The 19,872-nt window shown below is 40.8% G+C and overlaps 1 protein-coding gene across 5 annotated transcripts in view; it reads left to right on the top strand.

Annotated features, from left to right (window-relative positions):
- The window catches only part of SDK1 (sidekick cell adhesion molecule 1), a 398,013-nt gene that overhangs the window by 295,137 nt on the left and 83,004 nt on the right, over positions 1-19,872 (top strand). For all 5 annotated transcript variants that reach the window (XM_084536274.1, XM_084536275.1, XM_084536278.1 and 2 more), the window contains 5 exons: positions 280-378; positions 5,293-5,484; positions 7,682-7,803; positions 16,879-16,988; positions 19,461-19,611. In XM_084536274.1, coding sequence (XP_084392400.1) covers positions 280-378; positions 5,293-5,484; positions 7,682-7,803; positions 16,879-16,988; positions 19,461-19,611 — 674 coding nt within the window. The remainder of the gene's footprint in view (positions 1-279; positions 379-5,292; positions 5,485-7,681; positions 7,804-16,878; positions 16,989-19,460; positions 19,612-19,872) is intronic.

The raw sequence follows: 19,872 nt of genomic DNA, 5'->3' as shown, positions 1-19,872 counted from the left end.
GAGAGAACACGTTGTGTGCAAGTCCCCTGCTGCCGCTCACTTTAGTTCTCTGCACAGTTAGGATGGCGACTGGATAAAATAATTTATGTGATGATAGCCAGAGTGCTTCTTAACACCTTGCATTCTCCCCTCTCCCCTGCAGCTCTCACTGATGTTTCCAGCAGGCTTCTATTGGCCCCGGCTCAGTGTTTTATTTCTTCAGCCCTAACCTTGCCACATGAATCAGATCAGAAGTGAGTGGGGTTCTCCTGCTAACAGATTTCCTTTTCTGATTGCCAGAGCCAGGAGCTGTGGGACACCTGAGTTTCACTGAGATTCTGGACACATCTCTCAAGGTCAGCTGGCAAGAACCTGTAGAGAAAAATGGCATCATTACAGGCAAGTATCAGCTGCTACCTTTTTTTTGGAGGGGGTGGTGGTGGAGGAATGTATCATTGCAGTGAAAAAAATGTTTGCATAATAGAGCATTTAGGGAGAACTGGCTGCTGCGAGTGCTGGTTTCCTGGTTCATCTTTTGGGTAATTGAAATGTCAGCTAGGGCACATTATAGAAAGTACGGGTCCAATTACTGGCAGCTCATGATTGTGGTCACTGAAATGGCAACCTGTATTAGAAATCAGCTCCCCACGGAGTCTACAGTCTTGTTAAGTTGTCCACGACCTCCACCTCTGTTACTTAATCTCTGAAACTTTGTGAGACGGTGTTTGTCCTTTGCCACAGAGGTTGGGGTTTCCTATGTTGAATTTACAGCTGCAAAATCTGAATTGGCATTGCTAAGATTTGCAATCAAGTCCAAGCCTGAAATCAGCAGTATCCTTCATCTGTGATCAAGTGGTCTGGCTGTGGACTGCATGACAGAATTTGCATGTCATTACTTAATTTTGTATAAACAATCACAGCAGTTCAGAACTCTCTTGTTTCTTTGATGAGCTGGCTATTTGACAGTTCCATGCTATTTATCTATTTATTGTGTGCCAATGTAGATGTAACATCAGCAACTTCATTATTTTTCATAAAGGCAGCTATAAATAGTTGAGAAAATCTCTAATTCTTATCAACAGAGGCAGTATTGTTTTCAAAAGGGAACCTATTACTGTTGCACAGGGTGGACACTCTATTTAACAAAGGCTTTCAAGGTTTTGAAGTGCAACAAAGCTCCCAAATTTAAAATTGCTGAAGTTAAAATCATAGTTGGGAAGGGAGAAGGTAATTTTATGTGGACCAAAATACTCTGTTTGGGGAGTATCAACATTTAATTTTAAGGAAAGTATCATAATACTTTTAGAAAGTAAATATATTTTAGGGGAAAACAAAAAACAAAACAGAACAACAACAAACAAAATAATTTTTTTGGCTCCTGAGCATTAAAATGTTATATCAGTCCAATTTCATGAAACGTTTTAATTTTGACAGGGCTGAGTATTTGGATTGGACTTGCTTCTGTCAGTGTCTTTTCTTCACATGTACCATTTATGCATGTCTTCCGTGCTGTTTATAGTACATGTGGATTCTTTACGCAGATTATCATCTTCCTTTTTACCATAGTAGCTGTCCTGAAATATGCATTGATTTAAGTGGTTCAAGATCAGAAACTAATGACTTCTGAAAGCAGAGCAGTATTGATTCAGTAAGGATGGCCAAAGCCTTCAAGCCCGAGTGCTTAAATTTAGGTACCTAAATCTAAATCTAGTTATCTAAGCAAGATGATGTAATATTCATCCTTGTAAAGCACCAATTAGCAGCACTGTGTTTAGTGTTGCAGAATTGCTTTCCTAGAAACGAGCTGCCACCTCCCAGAATACGTTGAAAACCAGTGGAGTGAAATGATTAACTGTGTTATCGTTGGGGCAAATTGTTTTAGCGAGAAGGAACTCGAGAAGCTATATCCTTCATGAAGGAACACTGATGTAAAAATGCCCAACAAAGTATATACGGAAACAAAAATGTCCTTAATGCTGCAAATTACATTTGGGCTAGAAGAGCAGCAAAACTGTTCATGCCCCTGAGTACCTCAGAGGTTTATAGAGAGCCCCTTGGAGGTCTGAGCGCTCAGGGAGGCATTTCTTCTTCATTTCTGCTCATTGATATCTTTACTGGAACTTCTTGTTCCGTGCACCGGAGCTGGGGGGAGGAAAACACGGAGGGTGGTGCCCGGCAGCCAGCCTGCTCTGGGAAATTGCCCATTACTCTTGCTGTAAATCTCCGTATCTTCCTCCTCCCTCAGTAAACACTGATTTATGAGCACCTGGATGTAGATGGACAGTTCGTGATTGGGTGTACTGCTTGCTTGTAGAGAATTTACTCCAGATCAACGGAAAATTATTTCTGAAACTCTTCTGGTCATTAGTTTCTGTTAGGCAGCGTTTTATGGAGAGGATGCAGAGCCAAAGCATACGGGTGGGCTCTGCGGCACCTCTCCTGCTCTCATGTACGCCAAAGGCAGAGGAAGCGCTCTCTGCCCAGCCCGATCGGACTCCCTGTGCGTGTTGCTGGCAGTGATCACGTCTGTAAATCAGCGAGCACATTTTTACCAACCACATGTCCTAAAGTTCTGCCCATCTGTCAGTCATTGTGGCTTAAGTGCTACTTGGGGGTACGCCTGTTGTTGTTCCTTTCCTTCAGCGTTTTTTCATCTGGTTTTGTTATGCATGATTACGTTTGGCTTTGTGTCAGTTCGGCATATATGTATGTATTTTCTGTTTCTGTGTTTATACTAGAATTTAACTATACTTTCGGGACTGAAATATCCACAGTAAATGCTGCCTCTTTGCCTTTTCTTCAGTCTGCATGTGAATTTATGATATTTTTCCTGGTGAACGTTTTTTTTTCAGTAAATAAATACATAGAGACTATGTGCCTAATGGGCAGGAAAGCTGTGTCTCATCCCTGTAGTCACAAGGGAGAAAACATAAAATGTTCAAAGAATAATCACCAACATTTGATGTATATGCGAAGTTTATCTAGATGGGAGAGAAGAAATCTCAGCCACTTCAGATTGTCTTGTGCATGGCACAGGAAACTTCCTATCGTTTGTGAGTCACAAACAGACAGGGAGAGCATTAGAAGTCTGCTGCTTATCTCTTATTCTGTTTATTGTTCTGAACAATGCATTCTGTTTTATTCCGGGGTGGTACTCCTTGATTCCCTCTGCCAGCCCGTGCACAGGGTTCAAAGCAGGCACGGCAGGGTCACCCGCAGCTCCCAGGCAGACAGATGAGCCGCTGCACGGCCCTTGCCCAGCTTCTGCCCCATCCACGGCTGCACGCAGACGTTCCTGGGAGCTGGCTGGGCTCCCAGCTGCTGGTTTTGTGTCCTCAGTGCCACAGCTTGAGAAGTGGGAAAATGCACAAGGGCACCTTCCTCAGACTGTTTCTCACTCATCCACGTTCTCCTGTCTGGAACAAGCATAGATTTTGAAAGAGAGGGGATGCTAGTGATGTGGTTCTGTTTGCAATTCCTTCGTTGATTCTCACTCAACCTTTCAGTTCACCCTCTGTTTATAAAGTCCTTAAAGTCCTTAAGTTTTGTCAAAATCTTCATGCAGATTTTAATCTTGCCTGTACTATAAAAACTGATCACTGGTAAATGATTCTCAAGCAGAGAGCCTCAAATCACTGCAGAGTCTCTGAGATATTGGTAAATTACTGCCTTAATTAAATCCTATTTAACAGATGGGACATTTCGGACACTTAAAACTGGCTCCAGGTGAGCATTCGGGAGTTTTTCTCCTTCCCCTAGGTAGTTTGTAGTCAGACGAGTGGTTGAAATGTAGCCGGACTGGTTGAAGCATCGCCTCTTGGCTGTTTATCACTGTCCTTTCACTTGAAGCATAATTAACTACTATGTGATTACTCTGAGCCCATTTTCATGCACAAGTATGTTAACTTGATTCCGTCAGTGATGGCAGCTAGCACCAGAGGGAGGATGCCATATCACACCTTTCAAGCTCTCTCACAAATGTGTGTCTCACCAAGCGTTTAGCTCCTGAGGTGATGTTTCCTTGTTGATCAAGACCATAAGGTATTTTGCTAGTTCAATATGTTAATCAGCTTATGTTTGGGGGGGGGGAAAAAGAAAGCAAAACAAAACAAAAACCCTCCTCCCCCACAACTGGTCTGAATTCCTCATCTCGTATGATGGGAACAGGAACCCAGTAAGGAGTTTCTCTAGCCAGCTTGCCTCATGCGTGGCTCTCTCAGTGGGATTCCTTTCTGTTAGTCCTTTTCACTCACTTCCATTTCACAGGCATTCAAGAGCTATGTGTATTTTTTTTTTCCCCTGAGTCAAATCACAAAGAGAGCTGCAATCAAGCAAACTTTTCAGACACGCTCTCCGGAGACTGGCACAGTAAGGTTCAAGTGGGTTCAAATGAGAATAAAGTAGGACTGGGCAGGAGAAGGACAAGCAGATTTGGAGGTAAAAATTGAGCAAATCAGACAGTAGAAAGTTTCAAAAGTTCTTGGAAGGCAAATGGTTATAAAAGTGATAAAAAGGAAAGGGTTTCAGAGCCTGGTTGTGATATAAGAATAATATGGAGGTCAGGGTGAGTGCAGTTTTGGACAATAGATTGGCTACACTACAGTTTTGAAAGAAAGGATAATGATTCACCTTGCTAAAGGACTTGTGCGAGGAACAAGCAGTGGGGAGTAGGGTTTTTTTGGTTCCTAGAAGAGTCCCACAATGTTTCTGCATGATCATTATTGTTAGATTTGTAGATACATAGCAGTGAAGGTTGCTTCAGCCTGGAAAAGGGGTAGGTGTATAAGTGCATGTAGATTTTTAATTAGATATTCTGGCTGGTGAGAAAATGTTATATTTTACAGTGTTTCTTCCTATTCGTTTCGTGGGGTTCACAAAATGAAAGTCCACCTTTCTTTGAGTTTATCCCCAGGTTTCCTAGAGATTTCACAGCAAGCTCTGTATATTCATAGAAAAATACAAATAGGCCATTGAGACTCCATGTCCTCCCCCACCTGTAATTTGATGGGCAGATGACACCCCCTGGGTATTTATGTCAATTGCTTGTTAGAAATAAACGTAGTAGAAAAATGCCTTGGTATTTTAGCCAATGTTTACCTCAATTTTTTATTTTTATTTTTTTTTTTTACTGTTCACAAAAGATTTACGTAATGGAGTAGAGTAAGAAATAAATCATACTACAATAGACCACAAACAAATCTTGCAGAAGCAGTAATTTACCAGTCTCTGGGTTATTGCATAATAGTGCTTTAGAAGAAAAACTAGACTCCCACCACTGTTACAGCCCCCTGACTTTGTGTAATTATTTTTCAGGCTATCAGATCTCTTGGGAGGTGTATGGCAGAAATGAATCTCGTCTTGCCCGCACGCTAACCAACACAACACTTGAGTACAAGATCACGGGGCTGTCATCTCTCACCACATACACGATCGAGGTGGCAGCTGTGACAGCAAAAGGGAGTGGATGGGTCACATCCTCCACCATCTCTTCTGGTGTGCCTCCAGGTTGGTAAAATATCATGAAACAAATTAAAGCAGGCTCATTCCACATGTATTCCAAAGATCACAAGTGACTTTGATTCAGTTATAATATATAGGGGGAATGGGCTTAAGTTGAGCCAGGGGAGTTTTAGGTTAGATGTTAGGAAGAACTTCTTCACTGAAAGGGTTGTGAGGCACTGGAACAGGCTGCCCAGGGAAGTGGTGGAGTCACCATCCCTGGAGGTCTTTAAAAGACGTTTAGATGTAGAGCTTAGGGAAATGGTTTAGTGGGGACTGTTAGCGTTAGGTTAGAGGTTGGACTCGATGACCTTGAGGTCTCTTCCAACCTAGAAAATTCTGTGATTCTGTGATAATAAATATGGGTGGGTTTATAAAGCATCAGAATTCTTTACCACATAATTTAAAGTTAATTCTTAGAACAGATTAAAATATTAACATGAATACATTCACAAATTGAAATTACCAGAAAATTGAGGTTGTTTTGTACACATGGAAAAAAAAAAAAAAGTAGAGTGTGCAAGATGATGCAGTCAAAGTAATGAAGTGGATACCATACAGAATCTATTGATATTTACAAGGTAACATAAGAAGAAGAAATCAAATCAGAAAGTTTTGCTTTTTGGGAAAAATAGACTTTGAATGCTGTTAAAAGGGAATAGTTTCTCTATTTATAAGTAGTATAGCTTATGTCACCTGTGAGAGGACATTTGTATAATGAAACTAAAATATTTGCAAGGTTTGGCATTTGTGGCTTGAAAAAGACTTGGGAAGAGGTAGTCCTATGCTCCATTGTCTGATTTAGCATTTTAGGTACCTGTGAATTGTTTGATTTAGCATTTTTCATTTGGATTTTAAAATTCGTTACTCTCCTTCATCCTGTATAGAAAGCAAACTCAAAAGCCATTTCAAGCCTCAAAACAGCAGTTTCAGTTAATTTATAGGCTGTACAAGTAGAACTTTCCAAAATGGAACAGCTAACATACATCCCTGATGGTAATCAATTTTTTCCCCTTTCTAGTATTTTTGAACTTTTCTGTGTGTCTTGAAGTATGCTTGCCTTTCTTTTCCCTAATCACAGGTAATTGTGACAAGTTGCAGACTGGATCAATGCCATGCTGCCTGTTGTTACCCAGATAACAGCATTATCCTGTTTGGTCAGAGTTAGTTTATTGATCATAGTTCCCACAAATGTGAAGTAAGAATCAAGAAATATTGTGTATTCATGTGTACTTGAAATACGTGCCAAAAATCTGCCCATTTTTTGCCTGCTGCATTTGCACATAGTACAACATTATGAATGATTACTGATTATAATACTAATTTCCATTACTTACGAATGCAGGTACTGTTGGGAATTTATTCTAAACAATCTACATTTAATCCCTTTCCTGAGCTTGCTTTTGTTGATAATTCAGATAGTATTAAAAATGTAAATGCCACTCTAAGCTTGACTGATGTGAGGCAAAGATCTTATTGGAGATCCAGATTTTTCCCCATAGAAGGTCACCCTCTTTATTGACAATATAAATTATATATATATATATTTATATTTATATAATATATATTATATATAAAATATAATATATATATATATAATATATATGTTATATATATATTATATAATATATATATATATATATATTTTAGCTTTATTCAAACATCAGAAATAGCTCCTAAAACCCACCTATTACAGGTCAGTATGAGAAGCATAAAGTCTTCCCTTTACACTACCTGAAAAACTTTTTCAGGTAGTCTTTTTCAGTTGTTAATATATTAAAGCTGTGTTTACCGTAAGAACTAAGTAAGTATTATTGCCATTTTAATTCTACAGAAGTGCGGAGAAACTAGGTGACTTGACAAGTGATTGGCAGATCTGGAGCTGGGAAGTACCTTTCCCCCGAGCCACCATGCCTTGTCTGTTACTCAACTTCTCTAAAATAGTAGCTGTAATTCTGTAGAGGGGCTTTCTTCTCTTTTTATCTGTAAAATGTGGTGCGTGCTCAGAGCAGCAGAAATAGTAGTGCTTTATTTAATACTCTGCCAAAAAAAAAAAAAAAAAAAAAAAAAAAAAAAAAAACCAATATTTTATCTATAGTAATAGGTGCTCTATATGCTGAAACACTGAATGTCAGCCTGTTATAGGGCCTTATTACCAAGAGCATTTCCACCTCTCATGTGTATTTATTTCTCTTTTCTGCAGAACTTCCAGGTGCTCCGTCCAACCTGGTGATCTCTAACATCAGCCCTCGCTCTGCTACACTTCAATTCCGGCCAGGTTATGACGGCAAAACCTCCATCTGCAAGTGGATAGTTGAAGGCCAGGTATGTCCCTGATGAAAGGCTCCTAATGAAGTTTCCAAGGAGTTGAAAAGGGTCCAAGTAATGAATTTCTGTTTGGATTACAGTTTTTGTTTAATTGTATCAAAGCTCTTCAGCACGTTTAAGTTATTTTAAAAATGGTTTGAAACCTGAGTTTAGGTTCTGTTAGGTGCGTTTTCAAACCAGATGCAAACTAAAATTATTATCACATAGAGCAGAAGTACAGGAAGAATTGCACCCGAACAGTAAAGATACCATTATTCATGACACTGAGTGCATATGTGCTGTCTTGTAATGAAATATACTGAGGTTTTCTATCCAGGTCTTTAGATATGAGTAGGATGAATTCTCTTCATCGGCTTTAAACAATATCCCTCTTTCTGCTGTCATTATGCCTTGGAGTAGTTATATATTCCTCATTTGTTCTCGTGACAGATGAGCTTTGCTTCTTCCTTTCCACCCACAGATCTTTATAAATAATATAATCTGTTTTTAAGACCAAATGTTGGACTTCTTAAATCATCGTCACCAATTAGACATGTTGATACAATCACTTCACTTGGTAATGAGACTGTTGTGAACAAGTTGGTACATTTTGTACAATTTACATACACATGATCACATATTACAGAATTAAACACTGAAATCCTATAATATGGTGGCTTGGCACATTCTGAGAAACATTTTTGCGCTGGAGCACCACATTGATACGGCTTGGAATTTGTTAATTCTGTAATCACATGAGTTGCAGAAAGCCACTGAAATGAAATATATTTGAGTACTTGAAAACTGCAATAATAATTACCATGACGTTCATCTGCATCCTTGAAGTGCCCCAAGTGCAGATAGTGGTTGAAGGGTTCTTGGTGTGCGGGGATGGAAGAAGGGAGGATCTCTCCTGTTCACAAACACCATAACATCCTATGCATCCCTAGTAAAGTTAAAAGACTGGTGGTTCTTATAGATCTTGCGTCCACCAATATTTGCTCCATCTGGGGAAGGGGCACAGCCAAAATCACAGCAGAGTCTGTCATGCTTTTCACCACAGCTATCCTGGCAAGTTTCTCCTGCGCTATACCTCACTGTTCAGCTTTGGCACAGCAAGAAATGTTGTTCCAATTGGATTTAATACTTGGAAAAAAAAATCTTGCTCACATGATTAACAAAAAATCTTTTCAGTTATGCAAAGAAATTGATGATTCCTTACGGATATAGCAAATCCTGTTTCCAGGATGACAGCCGCATATAATCCTTTGTTCACAGCCCTTTTCTGCCAGCATTCCAACTTAAACTTCTCTCTCAAAGTGCAATTTCACAGCACCTTTAGCCAGTGTAGACCAAGAGGTCTTGTTGTCCTGCTCTCTTTTGTCATCCCCATCACCCCCAGCAAGACTTCCTCTTGTTTAGCTTCTGCCTGCACCAGTTCTGGTGCAGCCATATCCCGAGCTGCTACAGGACGTGATCCAGCCAAGAACAAATGACTTTCAGACAGTTCGACTCCACTCAGGATTTGTGTGTGATCAGAAGAGCATCACTGTAGGGGAGGAGATGAGAACATGATGGTGGGATCAGAGATGAGGGCAGGAATGCCTACATCCTGGCTTGGATCTAAGCTGCCATGGACCTACCACCTGGACTTCATGGGTTTTTATGCTTCACCTTTCAGAGACACACGTGTTCACAAAACAGCTTCCAGTGAAACCCAATTGTTCACTTAGACCTTCCACTTACATTTGTTCTAAGCAAAGGTACCTCTGTGCCGTGATGCAGACTACTGTTGCATCATCTGTATTTTAGCACATATTACCATAATTGTTCCTGGGGACTGTGTTATGCTGAAGGGCAGTGGTTATACCCAACCTACCCACAGTATTTTCTAAACAGAAGTTTAGAAGTTACACACACACATCTACACACTGCCACCAACATGTTTTTCTTCCTTCATGTGGCATGAGGTTTTGTTGATGAGGACAGGTTTAGAAAGTCTTCCAAATTTTCCATTTTGGCTAAGTGCCATTTTTGAAATCCAATACTTCATGAATAATTTGTATGAAAACACAGCTGGGAATTCCAGTTTGTGTGAAAATTTGTACATATGGCCTTGGCTTCTGCTTTTTGTGCTGGGGTGTAAATTCATGGGATCCTCTGTGGAACTAATTCTCAGTTGTGTCAGCGAACATAAGAAGGAAAATTAGGTCTTTAAGAGTTTATTGCTACTAGATACTGAAATACCAAGTGTTGAAAATCTCATTTCTGTGTTTCTGGTAAAGCTCCTTTCTGTACTTCTGGAAGGATTTCTTAAAATAAAATTAAAAAAAAAAATCAGCAGCAGTTTCTTCTTCATCTTTGCATCTAGACTGAGAGAACTGTAGCAAAGTGGATTTCCAAACTGCTAAATAAAAATACCAATGCCATTTTAAAAGTGTTTCTAAAATTGCTCTTCCATTACATACAGTATAATCTACAGAAAAAGAGGGTCTAATGTATTGTAAAGGTTTTGCAGAAACTTGTTCAGAAGGTCCAGCAGTAACTGTCTTGTGGGATTGGCATGAGTAACATGTTCATCTGAAAGAATTTCAGTAAGTTCTTATTGCCACCAATCATCCTGAACTCAGATGCAGTTTGACGAGTTATTGTGGACATATTTTTCTGGCAATTTGCAACCACAAATGAGTATGAATCCCTGCTAGTGTTCACATGGTTTCATGTTTGCACTCTGTCTGTGCTGCAGCCCACTTTCAGCATATTTTTCTTGTGGTTTATTTGTGAGATTATATAAATGAGAGTTTTGTAACTGTGCCTTGGTAGGTAGTCCACATGTTTTAGCTTTCTATGGGCTGATTAGAGAAGCTGACTAACTTCTGCCAAGTTTGATTTGTTTTCTGGTTAACATTAATTGATGAGTATATGGACTAATGTAGAGTTTTTGCTTAAAGCCTTTCTGCTGTTTTGAGAAAGATTTCCTTTGAATATTATTGTGAGCAGCAGCAGAAATGGAAAGGGAAGTTTCAAAGTAGTAAAACCTTTAAAGTATTCTCACTGTATTCTCTTGTAAAACCATGAGCTGGGACATCTGTAACTTTAGCCATGAATTTTCTGGTTTTGTGGGTTAAGTCAGTGACCCAGATAGGATTCATCCATTGTATGAGGTGATTCTCTTGGTGTCGTTTTCACTTCAGAGCTGGCAAATAAAGTGTCTGAAACTCTGACAATTTTATGCCTTTGCCAATCTTTAAATCAAAAATGGGTGAATCGATTTAAGGATTTTGTAAGAAAAAAAATTGCACCCAGGCTGACATCCTGTGAACCGAATTTCTCCCAAAGTGACTTCAAATGCCTGAGTTATAGCCTCTATAATGAAAACTCTGACATATCTTGAACTATAGTGGAACACAAGGTACCTCTATAATGTACAGAAACATTGTGTTTCCCAATCCTGCAGTTAGTTCTTAATAACTGTTCACAATTTTGGTAGCATCACTGTCATAAAAAAAAAAAAAAAAAAAAAAAAAAAAGATTTTACACTCCAAATTTTGTTTTTGATTTTTTTTAAGTCAAAATTCTGCAACTTCACTCACATAGTATCCATCAGACAACGTTAAATCAATTGACAAGATATGTAAAATTTTCCATTTAGAAATGGAGAAACTAATGCGTAGAAAAGGGGGTCTGACATCATTTCCAATATTGTTTTTTACTGTCTCGTTTCTGTAATAATAAATGAATGTGCCCTTTTATTGAACATAATGCCTTGGGACCAGCCTAGAGATGGAAATATATATGTGCCAGCTTGTGATGGCTGATAGTTATGGAGAATCATATGAAGTGACTTGGCGGATGTAGGTATTTTAATTGTGGCAGTCCCCGCAGATCTCCTGGGGATCACGGCCCTATTATATTGAGAACTGTTAAGATGCAGAGTGCATTTCTTAAGGAGTTTTTATGCTGATGGCAACAGCAAAGCAGTTGGTGTTCTCATCTGCCTCCTAAAACAATGCACAGACGAATACATGTGCACCTGTCACAAACATAATCCTTTTCTGAACTTTGCATTTACTGTCATCCAAAAAACAACAATGAGAAATAAGCCTCCAAATTAACTTTATGTAATGCAGGCTGGCTCACAGTGGACTCTCTGGCCCCCTGTAGGACTCTTATCCTAACCATTTCTCACAGTTCTTTTTGCCTCGTGGGAATCCCTTTGTACTCTGATTTTTGAAACGGATACATTTCCTCTGATCTAACATCACAGTTTTTCAGGAAAAATAATTTCCTTTTCCTTCAAGAGCCTGAAACTCAGAACCTACTATAGATCTTGCAAAAGTTAAAAATACAGGAGTCCATCACTGAAATTTCTGTTCCAAGACTCATTTCTGAGATAATTGAGTAAGTGAAACTTGTACTGAGTAACAGTGACCTAGAATCGCCTGGCCTCATGAGGCAGAAGTCATGCAGAAGTCCCCAGGCTGTTTACCAAGCTCCCCTAGAGCTGTTCACCCTCCAGTCTTCCTGCTTTGGAAAAAAAATCCCCACAAAAGCAGGACACTCTTAAATGTGCTACTGATTTCAGTAGCAGAATGGCCCAAATTCTGAAAGAATTGAAGAACTGGTTGGTGACCTGCTACGGCACTTAGATGTGCACAAGTCGATGGGGCCGGATGGGATCCACCCAAGGGTACTGAGGGAACTGGCAGAGGAGCTGGCCAAGCCACTATCCATCATTTATCAACAGTCCTGGCTATCAGGGGAGGTCCCAATCGACTGGCGGCTAGCAAATGTGACGCCCATCTACAAGAAGGGCCGGAGGGCAGACCCAGGAAACTACAGGCCTGTCAGTTTGACCTCAGTGCCAGGAAAGCTCATGGAGCAGATCCTCCTGAGAGTCATCACGCAACACTTGCAGGGGAAGCAGGCGATCAGGCCCAGTCAGCATGGCTTTATGAAAGGCAGGTCATGCCTGACGAACCTGATCTCCTTCTATGACAGAGTGACGCGCTGGGTGGATGAGGGAAAGGCTGTGGATGTGGTCTACCTTGACTTCAGCAAGGCTTTTGACACCGTCTCCCACAGCATTCTCCTCAAGAAACTGGCTGCTCTTGATTTGGACTGGCGCACGCTTCGTTGGGTTAGAAACTGGCTGGATAGCCGGGCCCAAAGAGTCGTGGTGAATGGAGCCAAGTCCAGTTGGAGGCCAGTCACTAGTGGCGTCCCCCAGGGCTCGGTGCTGGGGCCGGTCCTCTTTAATATCTTCATCGATGATCTGGACGAGGGCATCGAGTGCACCCTCAGTAAGTTCGCAGATGACACCAAGTTAGGTGCGTGTGTCGATCTGCTTGAGGGTAGGAAAGCTCTGCAGGAGGATCTGGATAGGCTGCACCGATGGGCTGAGGTCAACTGCATGAAGTTCAACAAGGCCAAGTGCCGGGTCCTGCACCTGGGGCGCAATAACCCCAAGCAGAGCTACAGGCTGGGAGAGGAATGGTTGGAAAGCTGCCAGGCAGAGAAGGACCTGGGAGTGATGGTGGATAGTCGGCTGAATATGAGCCAGCAGTGTGCTCAGGTGGCCAAGAAGGCCAACGGCATCCTGGCTTGTATCAGGAACAGCGTGACCAGCAGGGCTAGGGAGGTGATCGTCCCCCTGTACTCAGCTCTGGTGAGGCCGCACCTCGAGTAGTGTGTTCAGTTTTGGGCCCCTCGCTACAAGAAGGACATCGAGGTGCTTGAGCGGGTGCAGAGAAGGGCGACGAAGCTGGTGAGGGGCCTGGAGAACAAGTCCTACGAGGAGCGGCTGAGGGAGCTGGGCTTGTTCAGCCTGGAGAAGAGGAGGCTCAGGGGTGACCTTATCGCTCTTTTTAGGTACCTCAAGGGAGGCTGTAGCGAGGTGGGGGTTGGCCTGTTCTCCCACGTGCCTGGTGACAGGACGAGGGGGAATGGGCTTAAGTTGAGCCAGGGGAGTTTTAGGTTAGATGTTAGGAAGAACTTCTTCACTGAAAGGGTTGTGAGGCACTGGAACAGGCTGCCCAGGGAAGTGGTGGAGTCACCATCCCTGGAAGTCTTCAAAAGACGCTTAGATGTAGAGCTTAGGGATATGGTTTAGTGGAGGGCTGTTAGTGTTAGGTTGGAGGTTGGACTCGATGACCTTGAGGTCTCTTCCAACCTAGAAAATTCTGTGATTCTGTGATTCTGTGAAATGCTGACTGCAGATCCTGGAGCATTACCAGGTATTATTCTAAATAAAGCAAGTTCCTGAACTATTTGTTTTTAATTTATTTATTTTTTTTCCTGAATTACAGAAATACGCCTGTGCTTGATTTCGCCTGCTCCCTCTCTATCACTGCCTTTCAGCAGAGAAGGAGTCTGCAAGAGGTTAATTGGGATTGTCTGTGCTGCTGCTTTGCCCAGGGTCCCCCAGCTCCTGAACCAAGTAGTGGCCACCTGTTGCCAGCTGGCTCCTGAGCTCAGAGACAATCAGTATAGCGGGCTTGGTTGGCATCTGCCATTTCCTAGTAGGCTACACCCATCCTTCCTAGCAGGGAATGCATTTAAAATTAGAAAGCTATCTCCTGGGATAGCCTTTGGGGAGCTTGCCATAGTCCTGTGAGCATAAAAGCTTTCACCAGCTCTCAATCAGTAAAAGATCCTTAATATTTTCACCTTTGCAGCCAGCTGGTAAATGCATATCTGCAAAACAGGCAGGGGTTTTGGACACCTCTCAAGCTTGAGTCAATGTCAATTGTTCTCAGCCCTGTGGGCCTCTGGGTCTGAACCATGTGGTCCTTAATGCGTATTAATGACCTGCCTGCTGCTGCATAATGATCGAAACCTGTGGTCTTTTTTTTTTTTTCCCCTATGCAAGAAATATTTTAAAAGCTCTTATTGTTCTTGGAATATAAAAAGAAGACTCTAACTCACTACTGGAGATTATTTGCAGTCTCCAAAACACTGAATTGTTGCTATACAATTACTGCAGCACTTTGAGGAGATACTGTTAAGAGCAAGGAATTTTGTAAAAATAAGCATTCTACAGAATTAATCAGAAACTCTTTTAATAGTGTTCTGTGTTTCTGTGAAAAAACATCTCTATCATCGCTTTGGTCTCGGTGTTGTGTTTAGGTCTGTTCTGTTTTACCATGCGGACCTGTCTCAAGATGCTTCCTTTAAGCTTCTCTATCCATGAACTTCACTAGAATTTCTGGAGTACAGTTGGGACTGGGAATTTCAAAGGCCCATAAAATAAATGTCAGTGTAGATTATAAGATCTTTGGTGTTTAGCAGTGTCTGTGATACCCATCAAGACTGAAAGACCCACCAACACCTTTGCAACCACGTTCCTCCATGAAAGGAGTCCTCTGCTAGGAAGATCACAGAGGCTTCCTTTTGCTGTGCAATGCAGAACTTATTTCTTTGGCCTAATTTTCCTTGTGTCATTTCTTCATGCACAAACATAAATATGCAGCACATCAACTCCTGAGTGAGCAAAGAACTAAAACATCTATAAATAAATCAGGCGGCTTCTCCTGTAGGGGAAAGAAAGAAAGAAAGAGTGCAAGAAACCTCATTTTCTGTTCAAAATACTTGGGATTTGCTAGATACTTTGGGCTATGTTGCTTATCAAGTGCCTTGACAGTGTCAATGGCTGTAGCTAGTATGCAGAACTTGTAGGGATCTATTTAAAAAAGATTAAAAAGAGTAGCTCTTTACACACTGGGTCTTGAGCTTCTGAAATTTGTTGCCACAGCAGGCTGTGGAAGTAGATAGTGTCAGAAGGTTAAAAAAGGATTAGTCACCTTAATGGACGTGAAGTCCATAAATAGATACTAAAGCAATAGCTGCGTATGTCCCTCTAATATCCCTCAACCCAGAATTGTGGATACCAGGGCAGGGTGAGGGAACTGACTACAGCTATGGCCAGGATTGCGGCTCTCACAAAATGCTACTTGCTGCTGCTGTGTTGGAGCTGAAATGGTCTACGTGTTCTTCCTGGTCTACTTGTTCTACCCCAAAGGATATTTTTTATGTTCTTAAATCTTGATGAAGTGGAATCTTCCTGGAGCTGTAGTGAAAGAACATAGTGATAAGAACATCACTCCCTCATTGAATTGAAGCAAAGACCCTCTTTCATTGTGGCAGGGCTGAAGCACATGAGTAAAAAAGCGCATGGTGCTAGGCAATTATAGCAGGGAGTATTTTCTAAGGTCCTCTGTGTTTCTACATTGGTGAATCTCCAATGTGAAATTCAGACATCTACCACCTCTCGTACATCTCCTTCTATGGCTCTTAAGCACACAGCCCTGCCTGCTCTTACTGCCGCCTACCAGGCTCCCATTTCAGGCTGGCCTTCCTCTCGTGTCTTGTTGATTTCCTTCTTAAGTCCTCATTCATCTTAATATCATCTCCAAAAATCTATACGGAAAGTAATGCTTTTGGCTCCCATCACCCTTCCATCCCTTCTAACAGCGCTGTAGCTGAGGGACGTGTTGGGCTGATTCTCAGCAGTGCTGTGATTAATTATTACAAAGCGCTGCATGTGGAAGAGCTTGGTCTAAGTGCAGCCCAGTAGATGAGGTTAAAACACTTATGTTCTTTGACTTTGTTCTTGTTTCTCTGTCTTCATTTGTGTAGCGTTTTACCTCCATTGAGACTTACTTAGTATGCATCAGTTCATGTAAGTTATTATCAAGGCTATTTTTCATTTTGTTATATTACTCCTTAATATTTTTGTATTGCGGCAGTGAGATTGAATGGGGTAATAGCACTCATGGTGTTTTTCTGGAATAGATCCTATCAGAGAATCCCGGTGAAGTACCAATTAGGTACAAGTTGGCTAACTTGGCTATGCTGTTGCCTTACAAATAACTAATGTCTTGTTATGTGAAAATAAATATTAAATGGATATCACATGTTTAGAAGTATTTGTCCTTCCATTGCACTGAATGGCACAAATTGCAAAATTGGGTATGTAAAATTACATATACACACACACACACAGATTTTATATATATACACACACACACATAGGTATGCAACACACACACGTATAGTCTGCTTTATATTTGTTCTTACCTTTTCTTTATACAGGTTGGTGTACTAGGTGATGAAGAAGAGTGGGTGAATCTCCATGAGGTGGAGAATGAACCTGATGCTCAGATGCTGGAGGTACCAAACCTTACTCCTTACACTCATTACAGGTAAGAACAGCAGGTAATTAGCTGCAGTGTGGGGGGGAAAAAAAAAGAAAGAAAAAAAAAGTTAATTGCATCATGGAACAGCTTTCCTAATCAGTAACAGCTGGCTGTATTTTGTTATCCGAACAAAAGGGAAAAGGTTCACTGTTTCCACAGTTTATACTTAAAATTGTTTGTCTGATACTGTTAATTATAATTTGCATGCAATATAGTTCATAACATTTAAAAGGGAAGACAAGTGCAAAGTGAAATGGTATTATGAGTAACTGATTTCCTGTGACTTCTCTCAGCTAAAGGGCGCACCAGTGTAACATCAATCAGTGACAAATCAATTGTAGTTAAACTGGTGCAAACTTGTAATTACATATTTACATCAGTTCAAACATCATTTTATTGATTTAGCTTAATTTGGTAACATCAATTAGATGAAGCCTTTGTTTATAAGAATTTCCCAAATTAAACTTAATAGATATATGCAAGGCTTAAGCTGATTGAAGTGCATCTATGTTATGGGTGCACCCCTGTTAAATGAGGTTGATTTTTAAATCAATGCAATGCAAGTGATGCATTGCTTTAGTATAGATAAGATTTGAGAATTTGAGATATTCAATCATAACAAAAATACTTTATGAAATAGCTTGCTAACATAAAGTCTCGTTGGCAAGGAGATATAGTGACAAGTGTTAAATCAACTTACAAGAAGCTTTGTACATTTTCCCCTGGCTGAAAGGCCAGTTAGCTATCCCATGTGCTGTAGAGAGCTAGCATTAGATAAAACCAAAGTAAAGTTTGTATCATTTAAAACTAATTGGTACACCACTAGTCTTCTTCCCTTAGTCAAAAGCCCAGAAACATACTGGAGAGTTTCACACAAACTCTCCACTGAAGTGTCCTACACCTCACCCTTTTATTAAAGTACTTTACTTTTTATCTTTTTTTTTTTTTTTTTTTTCCAAATAAAAGCTCTTTCTAAACTTTGGTACATGGGCAGAGATATCTTGTACAGAAGTTTAGAAAAATGACCTAGGTTGAAAAGACTTTGCTCTCCAAAATGGTAGATCTTTAAAGCTGAAGAGGCATAGGTGATAGTAAAGTGCAGATTGTACCAGAGCTCAGTGTTCAGTGTCCATGCAAAGTATCACTTACACACATACCAGAGGCATTGAGAACTGTCTTAGGGCTAACAAATAATAACAAAGTGTATGATGAGTTTGGGATATAGATAGATAGATAGATATACACACATTTTTCTATCGAACTTTCTGGTTTATTTTGCTGCTACATCTCTTTTCTCTCTCTGGAGCATCACACTCATTTTCCTTACATACTTACTGAATATTAGAGTGACCCCTGAACCCTCTGATTTTCTTCATCATCATTTGTACACTAAAGCAGCTCCTTGAATTTTACCTATTTTCTCTCACAAAGATGAGCTTTTTTATTTTGTTTGTCTAGAACAATTTTATGTAATTTTTTTTTAAACCTCGAGTGTTGTTGCCAAATGGATTTGTTGTTCTCTAGTCAGCTTTACTTATTACCTACTTAGGAAATAAATCATGAAAGCTAATTATCAGACCACATCTTTATCGGCCAGCCTCTTTTCTATATTTTGTGCCAAGGTTTGACACTAGAATCAAGGACAGTATTTGTTTAATGTGTTTCCTTTAATGCATTTTCCAAGGAGATCAGGGAAGATAAGTAAACACAGCTATGTTGACTAGCTCACCCTTTCCCCAAGTTCAGTCATTAGGTCCAAAATTGAATTGTTTAATATGAGCAGGTCATGTATTTATGTGCAAGTGCTGGATGCCTCTAATTGCAGTACCTTCTTGTGTTTATGATGGGTGAGAGTATCTGAAATGTACAGCACGTCTTAATTATTTGGTGCTTCCTGAAAAAAAGATTTCTCTAAATCTCTTCTGACCCAGTAGGGATTTCTATTGTAGAAGAGATGGTTTCAAGCAGACAGGTTATTTTTTAAAGAACCATATCCATATTAAATAACTTAATCTTACTTGTGCAGGAAACCTGAAAATGCAGCATGGGGATAAATCAGCTTCTTTCAACCAGTAATTGAGGGGAAATGTTATCACCAGAATATTTTTTATATTGACAGGGAATGAGAATATCTGAAGTTTGATATTTTAATACCTTTCTGGATGTATTGTGTAAGTGCTGCAAGAGAAAATCACTTACAGCTAGCATAAGCTCATCAGACTTAGCATAATTAACGTGAATTTCTCACACAAATACCTAAGTTTCTAATAGACCCTAAGCTAATCTCGTTTTCATTTTTTTAAATACCTGAGAGGATCAGAAAACGGTTACCATCAGCCATTCAGCGGTGAATACAAAGGGGACCTACACGCGATGACCTTTGCAGAACATTTAGAGAGACCCCATTCGTGTTTTCCCACCCTTTGGGTGTTCGGGAACACAAGGTGCCTCTCGTTGAGCCTCGTCCCTCTGCTGCAGGTTCCGGATGCGGCAAGTGAACGTGGTGGGCCCCAGCCCTCTGAGCCAGCCCTCGCGGGTTATCCAGACGCTGCAGGCTCCTCCGGACGTCGCCCCTGGGAGCGTGACCGTGCGCACGGCGAGCGAGACCAGCCTGTGGATGCGCTGGGTGGTGAGCCATCGAGTGGTGATGGGGGGGTGCCAGCGCCCGAGGCGCGGAGGCGGTCCCCAGCTCAGCGATGCTATTTTTTTTCCTTGCGTTTGGCATAAGGAGTGACGGCAAAATGATTTCCTTTTTCAGACTACTCGGAAATCTGAGACTTACCTTAAGTGCCTTATTAATCACTTAAATTACCTACTGCCACTGCCTCTGCCACTTCATCAGGGGAATATATGCCTGTGTGTAAAGCCTCGGCTTTTGAGACTCTAGTTC

Source organism: Aythya ferina (assembly GCF_964211825.1).
Source record: "Aythya ferina genome assembly, chromosome: 15".
In the NCBI taxonomy this organism is placed as follows: domain Eukaryota; kingdom Metazoa; phylum Chordata; class Aves; order Anseriformes; family Anatidae; genus Aythya; species Aythya ferina.
The sequence above is the reverse complement of the archived record's forward strand: the minus strand, read 5'-3'. Positions and strand labels throughout refer to the sequence as shown.